Raw genomic sequence first — 21,694 nt, 5'->3', positions numbered from 1 at the left:
GGGGATTTTGCAGTATATCCTTCCCCTGCCACATTGCCCACCAAGCCACGCCCACCGAACTGGTACTAAAAAACTTTGAATCCCAACACACACACACACACACACTCTTTAGCACACATGAATGCTAATACAGTCTATTGTCTGACTCAACTTACTTATACATAACATCAGTACTAATAACAATATTTACTCATAAATAATAGTATTCTTCCAACTTCTTATTTCTATCTTTATTATCTAACCATTTGTAAAACAAATAACATGTTAAAAATATATTCTGTGTCTTCTTTCTCCTTTATCTTTAACATTAACCGATCCGTTTCTGCAGTCTTAATATTTTTTTAAAATTGTATTTTCATCTGTCGGAATTCCCTCATTTTTCCCAATATTGTGCAAATACAATTCTTGCTGCTGCCAACACATGTAATATTAAATATACAGCCCCTTTTATCATATTTTTCAGGTAATATACCTAACAGAAATATTTCTGGCTTTACATCCATATGTTGCTTTCTCATTTTTTTTTTTAAGTTTTAAAATAGACTTTATTTACAAAAGATTAAAACACGAACAAACATACAAGTATGTGCTTTATCATTTTTTCTAACCATGTAGGTATTTTTGTCCGGTATTGGGTTTTTTTGCTCTTGGACATGTACACCAACGGTGGTTTCGATGGTCTTTGCCAAGATGGCTGACCGGGACTTGGAATGGGGGGGGGCTCTGGCCTCTCAGTGGCTGTCGGATTCAGGCGGAAGGTCCAACAGGTTTTCAGTCAGGCAGATTTGTTCTAGATCAGGATTTTTCAATCTTGGCCACTTTTTGGTGGACTTCCAACTCCCAGAAAGCTGGCTGTGGAATTCTGGGAATTGAAGTCCACGTATCTTAAAAGAAGCTAAGGTTGGAAAAACCCTGGTATGAAACCATCTACGTCACCTTGCAGGCACCCCTTGATTTTGGGATTCCGGGTCCGAATGATTTATCTCCTTGAATTTGGAGCCTTTCAAAACTGACCTTCTGGCCTCCTCCATTCCCCATCTACGCATTCGGGTCCAAGGTTGTTCAGATTGAGGCGTTTCATTTGTCTCAAATTAAATTCTCGACTCTCTGCCCAGCTCTTTCGCTAGTTCCTGTCCTATAACGTTTCTTTATTTAAATGTTCCAGATATTATGTCTAGAGCCGGTTTGGTTTAGTGGTTGGGGGCACCTGGCTAGGAAGCAGGAAATGGGAGTTCTAGTCCTGCCTTAGGCATTCAGGCCAATGACCAGGAGACGGTGAGTTCTAGTCCCACTTCGGTCATGAAAACTGCCGAGTGGCTCTCAGCCGAACCCACCTCACAGGGCTGTTGTGAGAGAGACAGCAGGAGAAGGGAATATGTTTAGAGCCTTCGTGAAAATAAAAAAAGTGGGATAAAAGTAAATAATTGGATACATAAACAAAATGGTGGATGCTATTTATCTCTTAAGACTCAGATCCCATCTGTGGTTTTTTTTACAACTCAAGCCAGTGTGTGTGTGTACCTGAGCGGTGCAGTGGCGTGGAGGTGGAGCTCTCGCCTCACTAATCAGGAGGCTTGTAAGTTCGATCCTGGGTAGAGACAGATATTTCTCTCTCTCTGGGCACAATGAGAACAGACCTGCCGAACAAAACTCCGCACTGGCGACAGGAAGGGCATCTGGCCAGTAAAACTCTCTGCTAGCTCCGTTCAGTAGCCCAGACTCCACCCCGCAAGGGATGATGGGTTTGTTAAAAGAAGGTGAAGGCAAGTGTGTGTCCCCAATGCTCCCACCTCCTTTTTTCTCTACAAACCTTAGGTGGTGGGCTGGGCTGAGAGAGAGAGAGAGAGAGGGATACCTAGAATAAAACCCAGCCAGCTTTGAGAGCCAGAGAGGACTAGAACTCACCGTCGCCCGGTCTCTAGTCCAGCAGGTTTGGCACTGCACCACACTGGCTCTTGCAACGCAGCCCAAACCGATACAGTCCAACACACACACACACACACACACACACAGCCTTTACAGAGACCTTGCGTCCACTGCGACTGTCTCCTTCTAGGCCTCCTCCCTTCCAGGAAGCTGCCCGGCTGCCACTTCCGCTGCTCCTCGTTTTCTGCCGACAGCCCATGGTGCTGAGCCAGCCCCTGCTCTGCCCTGCTCCTAGAGCCTCCGTGGAGCGTGTCTTGGCTTGCAGTCGGGGGTGGGGAAAGTCAAGCCCACGTCGCGAGTGTGCTTCTTGGTGGCGCTGTTCACAATCTCAAAGTCTCCTGCGTGGGGGGAGTCAAAAGGAAAACACGGTTGGTCTCCCCGATGGGGCAACCCCATCGGCTGATGCTGTGGGTCATGGGCCTCTCGGGGACTCTTTGGGGATGGGGGATTGGGGTGGGGGATAAGACCAGGGAAGGTCATGCTAGCAACAAGGGCAATAAAGGACACCCAGTGTGTCCTGCCCCTGTCGGAGTCTGAATTCACGGAGTGGGAGTGTGTGGCTCCGTTGGCTGTGGAGGAAACTGGAGACGGGCAAAGTCCGGCTGGGCAGAACAGGGGAGAGGGAGAACAAGGGAGAGGGGGTTCAGAGGAAGACCCAGGCCCACCCCCTCTTTATCCTAGGGCACGCAGGGAAGAACGGAGAAGGGAGCAACATGGGTGCGCGTGGCTTACGGGCGAGGAAAAGGCCCTGATTCACTTCATTAGCCACACCTGGGAATGAGAGTTTAAAAGAGATGCAAGCTGAGAGTGGCACCTGCTGGGAACAAATGTGAGTTTATCATGTGTTGACTTTGGTTATCTGCGTTCCTGGCGCCTTCCCAACTGGGTTGAATTACTGCCGTTCCTTCACGCCTGGAATTCCTTCTCTTGCCCTTCTGGACTAATGACCTCGTCTTGCCTTGATTGGACTTATAGTTACAGTTTTTGTTGACCACATTTTGGACTTGGGCACCCTTTTTTTTGAACTATTACCCTCTGGCAGGCGGTACAGGATAATAATAAAAACAAGGACAAATAGGCTGAAAAAAACAGCTTCTATCCCAGGGCAGTAACTCTATTGAATTCTACTGAATAGGGCAATATGAATGCAATATCTGGGGATTTCAGTTCAATTGCCTAGAATGTGAAGGATGTATGTTTGCGTTTTATTTTATTTCTTTTTTAACATATTTGATTGATTAAATTATTAAAACATTGGACACTTGGGATCGTCCTGACATTCCTTTTTGTCATACATCTCATATACATTTGTACAGTTAGTTTTTAATCTGTAATTACCCCTTCTACAAACCCTGTTTATTTTTTTATTCTGGGTCCTTCCTTTCTTTTCCGACCATTGATAAAATTCTGTCTCATCCTTAGTTTTTTTTTAATTCCAGAGTCAATCTGTCCATTTCAGCACTTTATCACCTCACCTTCGTCGGGAATTTCTCTAACCTTTCCATTTTGGGGGGAAAAGTCCTTCTTGCTGCCGTGATAATGTGCACTGTTAGATAAATCTCCTCTTCATTATATCTTCTTGGCATAATTCCAAGTAAAAATAATTCCGGTTCATAAATCTATGTTGTGTTGTCCCAGAACACAAAAGGCAAGAAACTTCCAAGGAGGGAAACCTGAGGAAGAATCGACTTCAGATCGACTTCAAATCCAGGAGGATCTGAGGCTTCTCCAAAGTCGGTTCCGACTCCACGACAGTCAGACCTCCATTAGGAAGGCAGAAGTTAAGAACTGATAGTTATGCCCTGAAGTGAAAAAATATTGGAAGAAATACAAATGTGGTTACAGGAATTAATTGGATTAATTAATTAGATTTTTTTTGTACCAGAATTATTTCTTCTAGTGATAATCAAAAGGAAATACAATAGAAAGATAAAGTATTTGGTGTTATATGCATTAACAGCAGCAAGAATTGCCTATGCGCAGTGTTGGAAAACAGATGGCAAAACCATCCGAAGGCTTAGTAATTAAAAAATAAATTTGAGTGTGCGGAAATGGATAAATTGACTATAGAACTAAAAGGGAAAGTAGATTCGGAATATTATTGTCATGCCCCTGATGGAGACTGACTCCGAGGGAGAGGAGGAACAGCCGACAGGGAGTGGAAATGTGGCTCTGGAGGTTGTAGAGGAAACCGGGGAACAGCACAGGCTGGCATTCAGAAGAAGATTATCCTAAGGCCCACAGGGAGGAACGGAGAAGGGAACAACATGGCTTATGGGAGAGGAAGCAGCCATGATCCCCCTCATTGGCTGCAGCTGGGGGGAAGAGTATAAAGGAGGGACATTTAAAACACAGCGTTGCTAGAAGCAAAGCGTGTTTTATTCCTGGCTGAAGTTTATCTTGGTTGGCGTTCTTCCAACGGACTGTGCCTTGTTATCTTCTTGAAGTTTGTAATTAATTATCCTGGTCTGTCGTGGAACTTTCTTCAGTGAGGTTTGTTTTTGGTTTTTTTATTGCTCCGTTATCTGTTCTTTGAGTTTGGACTGTATTCCTTTCTTTTGGAGACTATTTTGGAAAGAGTTTCATCTCTAACTGCGCACAATTGAACTGTGAAGCCAAGTTGGAGACATTAAAGGAAATTTATTTACGCTTGGAAATTTATTACGTGTGTGCTGCTTCCTGGGTCGTCACAATTATGCAATATGGGAGAAATGGTATCATTGGATAGACAATAGAAATAAGAAAAGAAAGCGTATAAAATAGATGTAGATAGTATAGAAATAGAATGTATAGATTGTATTGGATAGGATATAAAAATGTACATAAAATGTCATAGTACTGTTTATTAAGTGACTGAGATATGTAAAAAGAAAAAACCTGTTAGGTATAACATTGATACCAAATATGGTTTGGGTGAATAAATATATAAAACTTAGATATCATGGTTTAAGTGCTTATCACTTTAAGCACAATGCAGCAGGCAATTAGCCGATTATAAGGGTGCGGTTAGAAGTTACAATATAAGGAAGCATTAGAAGCTGGAAAGCTTACTGTCTCTTACTGTAACTGTGTGCTGCTGCGACTAACTGTGTGTTACTGCGACTAACTGTGATTACTGACTGTGAGTGCCTGTGACTGAACTGTTTTTGTTTGCTACTGTTTGCTGAATATCCAGCGTTTGTTTCTCTGGAGAGTGAAACCGGAGGAGGAGAAGATATCTTTATCGGCTGATAAAGATATTGCAAGGACTCTTAACTTGGACTATACTAGTGAGTCTTACTGGATGGAAATACTGTGAATGACTTAATGGACTGAATGACAATGCTTAAACTCTAACTGGATTAAAAAACTATTTAAACTACAAACAGTGTTTGTGTTCAGTGTGTGAATACTCTGGGGCCCTTCCGCTTCTCCTTTGGCTTCCTGGCTTGACTACTGCTGCAATACTCTTCTGGGGTTAATCCCTAAACCCTAACATTGGTTATGGGCCCAGCAGCATAGTCTAACTAACCAGGATATAGCAGAGAGAGTTGGTGTGAGTTACATTACTGTAATAACAAACTGTTTTAATTAGTTTAAAATAGTCAAAATATCTGAAGAGTAATGGCACAAGTAAATTTGTCACAACTGTCCATGATATCCAGGCTGGATGGAACAAACTATGTTTCATGGTCAATGAAATGTAGTTTACTTCTGCGCAAAGAAGGTTTGTGGGACATTATAGCAAACCCACCAGATGTGAGTAGCTGGGATCCTGCTAATGATGATGATAAAGAAAAGTTACAAGACTTTAAACTGAAAAATGAGCAGGCTTTATGCATCATAGACTGACTCTCTGTGATCAGCAGCTTGTCCATATTCGTGGAGAAGAAAATGCTGCAACTGCTGGGAGAACCTCAGGAAGATTTATGTTCGGGACAGTGTAGGAGCACATATAAATCTTACACGGAAGCTTTTTCAACGCATCTTCAGAGGAATGGAGATATGTTAGTTCATTTAAACTGTATGAAGAGCATTTTTCAAGATTTGCAAGAAAAAGAGCTTATATTTAATGAACTGCAACAAGTCTACATAATATTATCTTCATTAGATCAAAGCTATGATGACTATGTGACTTCGTTAGAGGTATTGCCAAAAGAAAAGCCTCTCATTAACCGAGATTACAGGCAGGCTACTAGAAGAAGCCAGAAGAAGGCGTGAGCGTGACGAGCTGAGAGAAGATAAGAAAGAAGAGAAATTATCTTCAAAGCTTGAAAGAAACCAGCAAAGCAAAGTAAAGCACCTGGAAGAAGAGAATTTATCTTCAATAGCATACACAATTAAAAAGTGTTTTAATTGTGGAGGCAGAGGACATTTGGCAAGATTCTGCAAAAAGAGAAAAAGCCAGAATATAAAAAGCCAAAGAAAGAATTTGAACTAGCCACTGTTTAGCAACTCTGATGTGAAGAATAATTTATGGGTGGTTGACAGTGGCGCATCCCACTGCATCACAAGAGATAAGACAAAATTTATAAAAATGTCTACAAGCTCTCAACATATATCTCTTGCCAACGGCTGGAATCTGAAAGCGAAAGGTCAAGGTTTTGCACGTTGTCCGTACATAAACCAGGATATAAAAATGTTGTATGTACCGCAACTAAAGTTTAATTTGCTTTCAGTAAGGGTATTAGATAAATTAGGTTATGTAATTACTTTTAAAGATAATAATTGCATAATTGAAAAAGATAACAAAAGGGTAACTGCAGCTTTAAATGGAACATTATATGTCTTAGATAATAGTAAGAAAGGGGAGGCTCAAACTGTATTTAATAATATAAAGCCTCATGATGAATGTATCCATTTATTGCATAGGCGTTTGGGGCATGTAAATTTTAAAATGCTAAAACGTGATACAGTTGAGTTATCTGAAGGAATAAGGTTAAAACCTTGTGATAAATATTTGCGTTGTAATGTTTGCTGTGAAAATAAGAGCAAGGTATTGCCTGCAAATAGGCTAAATGGTTTCAAAACAAAAGAACCTTTAGAAGTAGTATTTGCAGACATAATAGGTCCAAAGAAACCCAGTATGGGGGTGCTAGATATATACTGAGCATTATGGACCATTATTCTAGATATGGGTTTTGCTATTTAATGAAAAGCAAAACTGAAACATATCAACATTTTTTCAATTGGCTTAGGTTTGCTGAAAGAAAGTCTAAAAGGCAACTGATAACCCTGGTGACAGATAATGGTACGGAATTTATTAATAATAAATTCCAGAACAGACTAAGGTAGCTGGAATAGAGCATAAGAAGTCTGCTCCATACAGGCCAGAACATAACGCTTTTATTGAAAGAAGAGGCCAAACACTACAGGCAATGGATTAGAACAATGTTAAATGATTCTGGGTTACCTGATTCTTTGTGGGGGAAGCTACAATGTGTGCTAATAAATATTGAACAACGTTGTTAATACAACAAAAGAGAAATACCATTTACCAGATGGCATGGAGGAAACCTGATCTAAATTACATGCACATTTGGTGCAACCAGTGGGTGCAGATATTCCTGCACAACTCAGAAAAAAAGGGCAACATAGAGCTAAAAGATTTTTCTTCGTTGGTTATCAGGCAAACCATAGGGCATATAGATTTTGGGAGAAAGGCACATCTAAAGTGTTATGTAAAGTGCCCAATTTCTAGAACATGAAGGATGGGAGAAATTAGAACAGGATGCCAATAAAGATGTAATTATTGAATCCTATAAAAAACCCAATAAAGTATTTAAAAAAAAAAGAACTGGGAAGGGTCAGGGCACGAAAGTGACTGCAAAGTCTTTTGAATTCGACTTCCTCTTCTTGGTGAAACGCTCTGGAGGCCAAAGACTCTGCTAAGAAACCAGCCTGGGAGGAGACGGCCGAACCGAAGCGACTCACCTGCCTGGACGGCCTTATGGGACATCCGCTTGCTGCTCAGGGCCCGGCTCGGCCCATGGGAACTGCCGAGGCTCGAGACAGAATCGGAGGACGTGAAAGACGGGCTGGGCTGAAAGACAAAAAAGGAGGATGAAGGTTTGAGAGGATGGGGTGAGGTTTGAGGACAGGAGGAGGCGGAGGAGCAACTGTGGGGTCCTTGGTGCTCTCTGAGATTGGTGGTTCCCTTGCAGACGTCTCATTACCACACTAGGTAACGTCATCAGTCCTAGACGGGAATAGTTTTCTGGAGAGGAGGAGGGGGAGTAATAGGAGAACTGTGGGGGCCTTAGTGCTCTCTGAACTTGGCTGTTCTCTTGCAGACGTCTCATTACCCAACTAGGTAATGTCATGAGTGCTAGAAGGGAATGGTTTTGTGGAGAGGAGGGAGAGGAGGGAGAGGAGGGGGAGGGAGAGGAGGAGGAGGAGGAGAACTGTGGGGGCCTTAGTGCTCTCCTGGGCTGTTTTCTTGCAGACGTCTCATTACCCAACTAGGTAACATCATCAGTGCTAAACTGACGATGTTAGCTAGTTTGGTACTGAAACATTTGCAAGAAAGCCACCAAGCTCAGACACCATCAAGGACCTCACAGTCCTCCCTCCTCCCCACAAACCCCACTCCCTTCTAGCCCTGATAAGGTCACCTAGTTGGTCACGAAACGCCTGCAACAAAACCACTCAATACTCTCAAGAATATTGACAGGGCAATATATATAAATAAAGAAGAAACACCCCCCCCATCTCCCTTCTGGCACTGATGGTGTTAGTTATTTTGGTAATGAAATGTCTGGAAGAAAACCAAGCGCAGAGAGCACCAAGGACCTCCCAGCTCTCCTCCTCCCTATTCCCTCCTAGCACTGATGATGTTACCTAGTTGGGTCATGAAACATCTGCAAAAAAAAACAAACCATCAACCTCAGAGAGCACCAAGGACCCCACAGTTATTTTCCTCCTCCTCCTCCCTGTAAACCCTCCTCCCTTCTAGCACTGAGGATGTTACCTGGTTGGGTCATGAGAGGTCTGCGAGAAAACCACCCAGCTCAGAGAGCACCAAGGACCCCTACAACCCTTCCTTCCTCCCTCCCTTCCTCCTTCCTTCCTTCCTTCCTTCCTTCCTTCCTTCCTTCCTTCCTTCTTCCTTCCTTCCTTCCTTCCTTCCTTCCTTCCTTCCTTCCTTCCTTCCTTCCTTCCCCTTTCCTTCCCTTTATTCCTTCTCCTTTCTCTTCCTCCTCCTCCTCTCCCCAAACCCTCCTCCCTTCTAGCACTGAGGATGTTACCTAGTTGGGTCATAAAATGCCTGCAAGAAAAACCACCCAGCTCAGAGAGCACCAAGGACCCCACATTCCTCCTCCTCTTCCTCCTCCTCATCTTCACAAACCCCACTTCCTTCTAGCACTATTACCTAGTTGGGTCACGAAACGTCTGCAAGAAAACCACCAAACTCGGGGGGGGGGGCCTCCCAGGACCCCCACTGTCCTCCTTGGCTGTCTTAACAGACCAATCGAAGGACAACGAAGCAAGGACTTTAGGATGACATCAGGCCAACACATGCCGTTGAATGCATGACTCCAAGACGACGGAGCCAGCGTGCGCGCCACGGACTTTCGCAGACACATGCTGGCCTACCCCTTGCCCTTCTGTCCCGCGCGCTGGTCAGAAGACAAGGTGTCAAGTTGGCATTTAGCAGGTTCACAGGAACGGCAGGTGAGACTGTGAATCTCACCCCTGACCTTTGCAGAGGGGACAATACCTACAGCAATAAGGGCTGGCCCAATTCATATGAGGAACCATGTTTTGGTTACCTAAACGGTCCCTTTCAGGGCCACGAACAATAAAAATAAAAATGTTAACAGAACACTAGCATCGGCCTGAGTAATTGCAACACCTGTGCCACCTTGTGGGTATGCATCAGTAAATCTTGTTTCCATAGTCACTGTAGGCATGCGTTGTAAGCATGCAAGCAAATTTACAACCCCCATCCAAACGGCACCAAATTGCAAAAAGCTGCTGCTTTTCACTTAAAAACCACCAGTATTTATTTCAATATAACAATATTTGCAAAGCAGTTAGCATAAAATATCACAAAATCAATGGCCTATCCCAAAAAAAATGTCATAAACCAGAAACTGTAAACCGTAAAGCAGGGGTCCCCAACCACCGGTCCGTGGACGTGTACCGTCCAGCGAACAACTCCTACCGGGCCGCTGGCTTGCTGGGCGCCGCCATCTTTTTGATGAAAAAGTGCTTCGGTGAGCTTTTCGGGAAAGCTCACTGGAAGCACGCTTTCATCAAAAAGATGGCGGCTCGTGAGCTTTTCCGGGTAAAGCTCACCGGAAGCACTTTTCATCAAAAAGATGGCGGCGCTGAGCGCCGGTGAGCTTTTCCGGGCAGAAAGCCATTTCTACCGGAAAAGCTCACGGAGCATGGCGCGATGCCGCCTTATCTTTTTGATGAAACGTGCTTCGGTGAGGTCACCAGAAGCACTTTTTCATCAAAAAGATGGCGGCGCCCAGCTGATGCCGGTGCCGGGTCGCTGGCGCCCAGCTGATGCCGGTACCGGGCCACGGCATCAAAAAGGTTGGGATCACTGCCGTAAAGCGTGCAGGACTTTTGCACACAGCTGCAACTGAATAGGTAAAGACAGTCCCTGCTCCGTCAAAAAGGCGGCCAGAGCTAATTCAGGCCTACGACGTAACCCATGACAGGTAGGTCTCCATCTAGCAGAGTTCGTTTAGTGACCGTTCAAAGCTACGGCGGCTTTGACGGAGAGATTTAAGACCATTTTTTCAGACTTACGACCGTTGCGGCATTTCCCCAGGGTCACCTGATCCAAATTCAAAGGCTTGGCAATTCACTCATATTTATGACGGGTCATTCTGGCGAGGTCAGTCAATAGGGAAGCCGGATTGGCTTAACTGACTTCCAGGGATTCGTTTAACGACTGTGGCAAGAAAGGTCGTAACATGGGGGGAAATTCACTGAGCGACTGTCTCTCTCTTAGCAACCGAAATTTGGGGCTCCATTCTGATCATAACGTGAGGACTAACCTGTATTGTCTTTCTGCCACCAAAGAGAGGGAAGATAATTGGGAATAGTTCACTTAGCGACCGTTCAAAGTTACGACGCTGCTGGAAAAATGTGACTCGTGGCCGTTTTTCACACGACCGCTGCAACATTTCCCCCCCCCAGCGGTCCTGTGATTTGCATTCAGACGCTTGGGCAGCTGACTCACATTTATGACAGTGGCAGTGTCCCTGGGGAAGGGGAGGGGTGTTTCACGTGATTCCCCTCTTACGACTTTCTGACAGGCAAAGTCAAGAGGGAAGCCGGATTCGCTTATCGACCGGGTTATTAATTTAACAACGGCAGCCATTTCCCCTTAACAAACGTGGCCAGGAAAGTCGTAAAATGGAAGCCAAACTGACTTAAGACTTATTCCTCAGCAACGTAGATTTGGGGCTCAGTTGCGGTCATAAGTTCAGGACTACTTGTAAAAAGGTGGCAGTGGGAGTGTCGTACCCTTGTCGGAGTCTGAATCTGAGGAGGAGGAGGAAGACGAGGAGCCAACAGGGAGCGGGAAAGTGGCTCCGTTGGCTGGGGAGGAAATTGGGGAAGAGCAAAGTCCGGCTGGGCAGAGCAGGGAAGAGAGAGAACAAGGAAGAGGGAGTTCAGAAGGAAGACCCAGGCACACCCCCTCTTCATCCCAGGGCACGCAGGGAGGAATGGAGAAGGGAGCAACGGGGGTTGCATGGCTTACAGGGAAGGAAAGGGCCCTGATTCCCTTCGTTAGCCACAGCTGAGAAGAGAGTTTAAAAGAGATGCAAGCTAAGTGCAGTAGCTGCTGGGAGCAAACGTGAGTTTTATCTTGTGATGACTTTGGTTATCTGTGTTCCCGGCATCCTCCCAACCATGTTGAATTACTGCCGTTCCTTCATATCTGGAATTCTTGCTCCTGCCTTGCTGGACTAATGACCTTATTTAGCATTGATTGGACTTATAGTTACAGTTTTAGTTGACCATGTTTTGGACTTGATTCCCTGCAGCTAAAGGCTGTTCCTGGGAGAGGTTTTCTCCAGCTCAGAAGGTAACCAGGACATTGGGGACAAAGTTGGAGCTAATAAAGGGACTCCTCCTGATTATCCGGTTGTGTTGCCTTGTTGCCACACCCCTTTGGGTCATTAAAAGGGAGAGACAGATGTTATAATAAGCATCCCGATTTTTCCTGGGTCTGTTTCCACACATGGCCTATTTGGTTATCTTAGCAGGAACATCTGTGCAAGTCGGTGTTTAACAGGCCGCAGAACTGTTATCTTTAATAATTGCTCCTGCTTAATTGATATAATTGACTGGCAAATGAAGAGGCTGGAAGACATTTCTTTCGTGGGGGAGGAGGGTGAATTCTGCTTTGTGGGAGTCGTTTTTGTGCAGGATTTTTTTTTAAAAATGGAGTTAATTATCCCAATCTCGAGTTTTACATCAAGACAACTGCTGTTGCTTAAATACCCATGTCATTTAACCACCGTATTCTTTTCTTCGTAATGGAGCGAGCGGCTATTGCAGCGTCTGTCAGGTTTAGGTTTTATGTTTACAAAAAATAAAACCCAAGCTGATTTTTATTTGGCTTTGCGGTAAAGAGGAGGAGGGAAAATGATGGGTGCGACCAAATGAATTGCAACTGCCGGCTTTCTGGCAATAATTATTCATGGGTCCATGTGGAGCAGGGGAGAGGAGGAGGAGGAGGACTGGAGGATGTTTAGTGCTGTCTGGACCTGGTGGTTTTCTTGCAGATATTTCATTACCCAACTAGATAATGTCATCAGTGCTAGAAGGCAGTGAAGGAGGATGGAAGGAAAATAAAGTGAGAAGGAGAAGGAGGAGAAGGAGGAGGATGGAAGGGAGGAAGGGAAGGAGGAGGACTGTGGGGTCCTTGGTACCTCTCTCAGCTTGGCGCTTTTCTTACAGATGTTTCATTATCCAGCTAGGGAACATCATCAGTGCTAGAAGAGAGATTGGTGTCCAGGGAGGAAGAGGAGGAGGAGGAGGAGGAGGAGGAGGAGGAGGAGGAGGAGGGGAGGAGGAGGAGGAGGAAGAAGAAGAAAATAATGACTGTGGGGTCCTTGGTGCTCTCTGAGCTTGGTGGGTTTTTGCAGACGCTTCGTTACCCAACTAAATATCATCATCAGTGCTAGAAGGGAGTAGGGGTTGTTAGTAGTAGTAGTAGTAGTAGTAGTAGGAGGAGGAGGAGGAGGAGGAGGAGGAGGAGGAGGAGGAAGAGGAGGAGGAAAATAATGACTGTGGGGTGCTTGGTGCTCTCTGAGCTTGGTAGATTTCCTTGCAGACCTTTCATTATCCAAGTAGGTAACATCCTCAGTGTGTCATTAGCATCAACCTTAGCACTGATGATGTTACCTACCTGGGTAATGAAAGGTCTGCAAGGAAATCTACCAAGGCCCCCCCACAATGGCTTATCTGCCTGCCAGGCCCCCACTTTGGGGCACGGCCCGATGTGTAAATCCCAGAGTGGGGAGACAAAAGCCGGCCTCCGGTTCCAATCGCGCCTACCTGGGCCTCTTTCCCTTTTTGTTCGAGGTGAACCATTTTCGGGTAGCCGCCACCGTCCCCCTTGGCTCTCCTGCCCCGCTTGGCCCAGCTCTCCAAGCGCGTCTTTTGCAAGTCGATGGTGCTGTAGAGCTGGGACAGTTTGGGAGACACCTGCACTCGCTCCTGCCCGAAAGCTCGGATCAACCTGGCCGTGTTGATGGTCGACGCCGACTCGCTGCCCTCGGTCGCCGTGGCGCTTTCGGTCTCGGTCCGAGTCCCTTCAGACTCGGAGGTCACGCCGGTCGCCACGCTGGCGTCTCTCCTCGGCCTCAGGTCCGAAGACGTCTCGCTCGGCGTCTCAGAGGCCGGGCCCCCGTCCCGGTTTCGAGCCCCGGGTTCAACCGCCCCGCCGTGTCCGGTTTTCGGGTGCCGGGATTTGGACGGCCAGGCGCCACTGGGACCCACCAGGGCTTCCTCCGACGTTTCCACGCTGGGCCGCAATGCTGCTTTCTTCCTGGCCGCCATCTTTTTGCCTCGCGGGCTGCCTAGCCTGGCTGCTTTCCTCCTGGGCTCCTTCTGGTCCTCCAGGGCCAGGGAATGACGGAGGGGATTCTGCAGGAGGCGGGCCAGGCGGTCCAGCCGCTCCACCAGCGAGAGCTCGGTTTTGTGGTTGCTTTCGATGGGCTTCAGCTGCTGCTGGTTCTGTCGCTCCAAATACTTGGCCCAAAGAACATCTAAAGGGCTGCTTCGATGGGTGCTGGGCCCCCTTGGCAGATCCGCTACCCACTTCTCCTTAATCGGCCGGCTTCCCGGAGGAAGTTGGCTCGCTCTTCCCGAGCTCGTCGTTTGGGCATCGGGCCAGTCTTGTCGGGAAGCGTGCTTGGATTTGATTTCCTCAAGGAAACTATAATCTACCTCACCCGTCAGTGGGATAAAGCGTTCTTCGCTTTGGGACAGGTGCAGAGGGGGCCGCGGGAAAGGACTGCTTTCTAGGATCCCCTCACGTGGCAGTAAATCTTGTGGGGAAGGGGCTGGCCCACCAGAAGCCGCATCAACTTGTCCCAAAGCCTTGTTCCCGGGAGGGGGATTTGGATCATCCTGCAAAAGCGACTTCAGAGGAGGCTGATCAGATTCATAGGCAGGCTGGGAAGTTCGGAGCGATCCCGAGGGATTCCGGCCACCGCAGCTTCCTAAGCAAAAAAGGGGGAAGGGGATCAAGGGAAGAAAAAAGGATCAATTAGATCTTGCGTTCATTTAGGAGAGAAGCGTTATTTTTATACCGCGTGGCTGTTGACATTCGTGGCGGGTCCAAAGAAACAAGAACGACAGCTGGAGGATTGCGGAGCAATTGTTTGGAATCGCTGTTCGCTTACGGACAGAATCTTGCCGGACGAAAGCAATTATCTGCATAACTCTTAAGTCAGGAGGATCCAACTGTGGCAACTTTTAAGACTTTGGGGACTTTATGTCGGCTGGGGAATTCTGGGCGTTGGTCCACAGGGCTTAACTAACGTTGCCAAGGTTTGCTACCTCTGATCTACAGTTATGCAGAAAACGGCTTTAATCTGGCAAGATTCTGTCTGTAGGTGTCTGAGGAGATGTCTATGGAGATTCTCAGTCATCCAGGTCATAGTTTGTCTCAAAGGTACCTTATTTTCTTCTTCTTTGCTTCAAAAGGCAACTGGACTGTTTTTCTTTTTATCCAAGAAAGAAGAAAAAGAAGAAAATGTTTTCCTTCTCATCCAAGAAACTTCATTGGTTCTGATCAGGGATGGCTTCAGAAATTTTAGCAAAGGGTTCTCATGGGCATGGCCATGGTGGGCGTGGCGTAGTTGGCCTCCTGCACCCTCCCCGAGCCTCCGTGCACGCCCTGCACTTCCCTGCATCCAAAATGGGCCGTGTGGGGACTCCTGGGAATGGAGGAGGGTGGGGCCAGCCAGGAGTGGGATTGGGGGGTTCTCTGAACGGCACTGTCATGCCTGTCAGAATCTGATTCGGAGCGGGAGGCTGAGCAGCTGACAGGGAGTGGGAATGTGGCTCCGTTGGCTGTGGAAGAGCACAGTCCAGCTGGGCAGAGCAGGGAAGAGGGAGAACAAGGGAGAAGGAATTTGGAGGAAGACCCAGACCCACCCGCTCTTCATCCTAAGGCACGCAGGGAAGAATGGAGAAGGGAGCAACATGGGTTGCGTGGCTTACGGGGGAAGAAAGGGCCCTGATTACCTTCCTTAGCTGCAGCTGGGAACCCAGTGCTTAAAAAGGGAAGCTGCGCACAGCAAGTTGTTGGGAGCAAATCAGGAATTTATCTGGTATCGTCGAGGCTTATCTGGGTTCCTGGCATCTTCCCAACTGTGTGGGTTTTGGCTGTGCTTTCAAGTCTGCAATTCCTTCTCCTGCCCTGCCAAGTTAATCACTGCAGAATGGGTTTGTGTGGATTTTTAGTTACAGTTTTTGTGTACTTTGTTTTCAGACTGAATTTCCTCCACTTAAAGGCTGTTCCTGGGACAGTTTTTCTCCAGCTGAAAGTAACCTGGACACTGGGGGCAAAATTGGAGATAATAAAGGGACTCTTCTTGCTTATTTTGACTGTGTTGCCTTTGTGCCACGCCCCTTGGGGTCACCGCATACACAGAATCTTAGCTAGGGGCTCTCCCAAACCCCTGCGAACCCCCAGCAGCCCACCCCTGGTTCTGATGGTGGTGGGGAGGATGGAAGGATAAAGTACTGCCAGTTGAGACTGGGTGTGTGTGGGAGGATAGATTCTGATAGGATGGCGGGGGTGAGGAGTGGATAGGACAGGTAGTCCTCAACGGACGACCACAATTGAGCCCCAAGTGTATGTTGTTAAGTGAGAAATTCCCTCAGTGAGCTTTGTCCATTTTAGGACTTCCCTCGCCACCTTCGTTAAGTGAATCGCTGCAGTTCTTAAATTAGGTTGTGATTTAGTTCCCCCTTGAATTTGTTTGTGGGAAGGTCACAAAAAGGGATAATGGGACTCTGGGAGAATCTACAGACTTCTTTCAAAAAGATCGAGAAATTCTAAATGGCCCCATGAACGAGCAGGAACACTTCTTATGTAACAACAAAATAAAATAAAACAATAATAACCGAATTGCTAAATTCATTCACTGGAAAATTGTGCCAAAAGTTTGGATTTGAGTATAGTAACAACTACTGGGAATATCAGGTTGAGAAGGTTCTGGAGAATGGAAAAGCCAAGATCTTGTGGGACTTCAGAATTCAGACGGACAGGCACTTGGCCCACCACACACCTGACATAACCATAGTTGAGAAGAAAAAGGATTTGGTTCATTGACATGGCGATACCTGGTGATGCACGAATTGAAGACACGCAGCAAGAAAAAATCACAAAGTATCGGGACTTAACAAACTGAAGTTAAGCGACTTTGGAAAAAGAAATCGTGTGTTACTCCAATTGTGATTGGAGCCCTTGGAGCAATACCTAAAGGGCCGCCTCGCTATTTGGAAATCCTGAATTTATCAGACTGGAATACCCTGATTCTACAAAAAAACCCACCCTACTTGGGACAGCTTATATCCTCCGACGCTACCTGAACAGTTCCTAAGTCCTTGGTTAGGACTCGAGCTGTTGAGCTATCAACCAGCCCCAAAGGCTGTGAATCTCACCAAAGATTAACAACAACAACAACAACAACAACAATAGCTGTCTTTCAATATTTGAAGAGCTGCCACAAAGAAGAGGGGGTCAACTTATTTTCCAAGCACCCAAAAGCAGGACAAGAAGCAAGGGATGGAAATTGTGGGTGCTCCAACATTGGGAGGCTTTTAAGAAGTGACTGGACAGCAGTTTATGCAGAATAACACAGCGCCTCCTGTTTGAGCAGAGGGGGTTGGACTAGAAGACCTCCCAGGTCCCTTATGACCCTATTATTCTAGGTTCTAAGTTTTACGAACCAACGCCCTGAGTCAAAGCCTTGTCACTCTCAGTGCCTAAACTCTGTGCTATCACCAGATCCAGAAGAATTAGGAGGGGCGTGATAGAAATGTTCCAACTTTTGAGGGGCTGCCCCAAAGAAGAAGAAGAGGGGGTGGGTGGGTTTCCATCTATTCCTCAAAGCCCCTGAAGGCAGGACAAGAAACAATGGATGGAAACTAATCAAGGAGAGAACCAACCTGGAACTAAGGAGAAATTTCTCGAAAATGAGGACCATTAACCAGTGGAACAGCCTGCCACCAGAAAAGGTGGGTGCTCCGTCACTGGAGGAGGAAACTGGACAGTCGCTTGTCTGAAATGGGACAGACTCTCCTGCTTGGGCGTGGGGCTGGACTAGAAGACCTCCAAGGCCCCCTGCAGCTGTATTCTGAGTGATTTTGCTGAAGAAACATACCCTTTAGGGGATCCTCAACCAGGAGGCCGTTGGTGTGTCCACTCTGCCCATGGCCAAGTTGCCTGACACTCTTCAGTGGCAACCACTGTGACCTCATCACCTCAACCCACACTACACCCATCACCGATCTTTCCTCTTGAAGGACCCATGGCTTTTTCACCTGGAAACCAAAGGATCGCAGTCCCAGAACAAAAATCTTTGTTTTGACAATACACCTGCCCAGGATCTCCAGTCTGCAAACGCTACGCAGTTGGAAGGATTTGTCCTGTACAAACACCCAAGATGACACAAGGCACCACAAAGGTGCGTAGCTGGGAAAGACGGATGAAGGGATTTTGGAAGGGCGAGGAGAGAATTCAAAAACGAGACCGAGTTATACAAAAAAATCTCTCCTTGTTCAGTTTCCATCCATTATTCCTTGTATGGCCCAGACAAGGAATAATGGATGGAAACTGGACAAGGAGAGATTCAACCTGGAAATAAGGAGAAACTTTCTGACAGGGAGAACAATCAGCCCATGGAAAAGAAGTTGCCTTCAGAAGTTGTGGGAGCTTCATCGCCAGAAGCTTTCAAGAAAAGATTGGGCTGCTATCTGTCTAAAATGGTGTAGGGTCTCCTGCTTGGGTGGGGGGTTGGACTAGATGACCTACAAGGTCCCTTCCAACTCTGTTAATCTGAATCTGTCTAAGATGATCAAAGGCCTGGAGACTAAAACATACGATGAACAATCACAGGAACTGGGCCTGGGTAGTCTAGGGAAGAGAAGGACCAGGGGAGACAGGAGAGCAGCCTTCCAATATTTGAGGGGCTGCCCCAGAGAGGAGGAAGGGGGTCAAGCTATTTTCCAAGGCACCTGAAGGCCAGACAAGGAAAAATGGATGGAAACTGAACAAGGAAGAGATTCAACCTGGAAATAAGGAGGAATTTCTTGACAGTGAGAACAATCAGCCAGTGGAACAGAAGTTGCCTTCGGAAGGAGCTTCATCCCTGGAGGCTTTCAAGAAGAGACTGGAGTGTTACTTTAGGGAAAGGCGTCACACCTTAAAAGTGATTACAGGGGAAATTCTTTGCTAAAGAGAAGAGATAAATAGATGATTGGAAAAGAACGGACAAAAGATACAAACATAATGATTTTGAAATAAGATGAAATAAACAAAATATAATTAAGAGAGTGAAAAGAAGGGAGAAGTTATATAGAAAATATAGAATGGCTAATAAGATATGAATGGTATATAAGGTGAGCACTAACTTGATTTAGGTCTGTAAAAAAGATGTAACCCGGGCTAAGCCACTTTTCAAAAGAAGTTTAATGTTTTATGTTTTGTGTTTTGGTTAGCTATGTTTTGATTGTGAATTAATAAAACCTTGGAGGAATAAAACTAAAGGGAGAGAAATTTGGAAAAGATATGTATAAATGATAATTAAGGAGGTTTTATCTTTTTATGTCTTGTTTTATGTTTTGTATTTTGTGTGGTTATGCTTGATGGACAATTAATAAAACCTTGATAGAAAGAAATATAATTGAATAAAAGTGAAGGGAGAAATAATGAGAAATTTGGAAAAGATATATGTGTTTAAATGGAAATGTGATAATGTGGAACTATGCCTTAAAAATAATGCTTTATTTGCCTTGTTAAAACTTATAAGTAATTTTTGAGAAAGGAGGTTTTATACTTTGATGTTTTATGTTTTGTTTGTCTTTAAAATCAATAAAACTTGCTTTTTTTTTAAAAAAAAAAGAAGAGACTGGACTCCTATCTGTCAGAAATGGTGTAGGGTCTCCCGCTCGACTGGTGGGGGGTTGGACTAGATGACCTACAAGGTCCCTTCCAACTCTGATTATCTGTTATCTGTTAAATCCAACACAGGTAGCCAGGGGTGAGATTCTACCGGTTCGGACCGGTTCGGGCGAACTGGATGTTAAAGTTACAGCTGGTTCGCCGAAACCAGTATTTCAATCGTCCTCCTCGCCCCGCCCAACCTGCCCCGCCCGGGAGTCTCCACGCAGCCCATTTTTGATGCAGGCAAGTGCAGGGCTCACACGGAGGCTCTGGCAGGGGGGGACAACGGGCCTGTTTCCAGCTTCCGGTGGGCCCCCACAGCCCAGGGGAGGCTATTTTTTTACCCCCCCAGAGGCCCAGGGGAGGCCTCTGGACCCTTGGGATGGCGAAAACGGCCACCGCCGGCCTCTGCGGGCCCACCGGAAGCCGAAAACAGGAAATTTCCGATAGCCCACCATGGCCCGCCCACCCAGCAACCAGGCAGCGAACCGGTTGCTGGGATTTTTGGAATCCCACAATTCCTGCAAGTAGTCCTCAAGTTATGACCACAACTGAGCCCAAAAGGTATACCTCCAAGCGTGACACGGGGGAAGTGAGTTTTGTCCCCGTTGTACGACGTTTGTTTTCACGGTGGTTAACTGACTCTTGCTTCCCTGTCAACATGGCTTGTCAAGAGGGCTGCAAAAGGGGATCGCGTGACACCCCACCCCCTACACACCCCAGGGACGCTGTGACCGTCATTAAATGTGAATCAGTTGTCTCAAGCGCCTGAATGTAAATCGTGCGACCTGGGGAGGCTGCAACAGTCGTGCTGTTGTAACTGTGGAGGGTCGCTAAGTGAACTGTTATACGCCGAGGAGTCCTTGTGCGAAGTACGCTGGCTGGGGGAATTCTGGGAGTCAAAGCCCACCCGGCTGAAAAGGGGAAAGTTGGAGAAACAGCGCTGCTAAAGACACTCGAAATCAGGGGTGCCAAACTCAAGGCCTGCAGGGAGGATCTGGCCAGAGGGAGGCTTAGATCCGGCCCATGGGAATGCCCTGGAAACAGCGAAAGGATCGGCCCACAGTGCCTCTGCCAGCGGAAACGGAGCTTGGGAAGAGGAGCGCTGCAGGCAGCTCTCATGAGCTCCGTTTTCGGCTGCAACTGCCTCCTGCAGCGCTCTGCCAAAGGAAAGGAGCTCAGGAGCACCACGCACAACCCTCCTGAGCTACGTTTTCGCTGCAGAGTGCTGGAGGACACCATCACAGCCAAAAACGAAGCCTGAGGGGGGGTGCCCCCAACACAAGTAATATCACTGCTCAAAGCCCCCAAGGTCAAGCACAAACCCTGATGCGGCTCTCAATGAAATCAAGTTTGACACCCCTGTTCTAAATCATCAGGAACGGATTTACCTCTGGGACCGACCACCGTCGGTGCCGCTGCCCCCGCTTTCTCCTCCATCCAGGCCACCCTTGGAGCGGCCGTCTTACTATAAATGCCCTCTTTGTGTCTGACGATGGCCATGTCCGAAGGATGATCCTTCCTCGAACCCAGGGCCTGCGGGGGGAAATCCGGAGGGACGGCATCGTTGGAGCCTGTGTGGAAAGAGAGCCGCAGGGACAATGTTCAGAAAAGAGAGAAGCTGGAAAAAAAAGACAGCAAATCGGATTAGACACGGAGCGAAAGAGCCTATAATCATGCCAAGCTGCCCCCTCCAAAAAGGCCGCAGAACAGCTATAATGCGGAGTAATATTAAACTAAAGAGAGAAGGATGGAGGTCTGGCACGTCTGTAGCTCCTGCTCCTATCGTTTCCAATTAGCTCAGGAAATACTCCGTTGTTCATCACATTGTAATTCTAACCTAAATGCAACAGGGGTTTAAATTACCTCCCATCTGCCATCCAAAACGACGCCTCCCGTTTCTTCAAATCCCGCTGTTTAGTTTTAGAAGTCGAGGCGGCTATAAAAATGCAAGAAATCGTGGGGGGGGGGCTTGGAGGCCACCTACCCGAATGGGAGCTCTCCACGGTGGTCTCAGACCGGACGCGTGAGAGTTTCAAGGTTCCTTTTCCACAGGGGACATAATACACCTCGGAGCAGCCGGGAGGTTTGTAGGGCAACACCAAGGGCTTGTCTGAAGAAACAAAGCCG

General features: G+C 46.7%; 1 protein-coding gene across 1 annotated transcript in view; it reads right to left on the bottom strand.

The window, feature by feature from the left end:
* Positions 1-21,694, bottom strand: part of ALMS1 (ALMS1 centrosome and basal body associated protein) — a 76,164-nt gene that overhangs the window by 15,375 nt on the left and 39,095 nt on the right. Inside the window, 6 exon segments of the mRNA XM_087962634.1 lie at positions 2,027-2,195; positions 2,197-2,264; positions 7,840-7,948; positions 13,438-14,606; positions 20,956-21,138; positions 21,552-21,677. Of these exon segments, the coding sequence (XP_087818760.1) occupies positions 2,027-2,195; positions 2,197-2,264; positions 7,840-7,948; positions 13,438-14,606; positions 20,956-21,138; positions 21,552-21,677 (1,824 nt within the window).

Source organism: Notechis scutatus, chromosome 4, assembly GCF_049901735.1.
Source record: "Notechis scutatus isolate UNSWTSFEM ecotype Mainland chromosome 4, rNotScu1.2, whole genome shotgun sequence".
NCBI lineage: Eukaryota > Metazoa > Chordata > Lepidosauria > Squamata > Elapidae > Notechis > Notechis scutatus.
The sequence above is the reverse complement of the archived record's forward strand: the minus strand, read 5'-3'. Positions and strand labels throughout refer to the sequence as shown.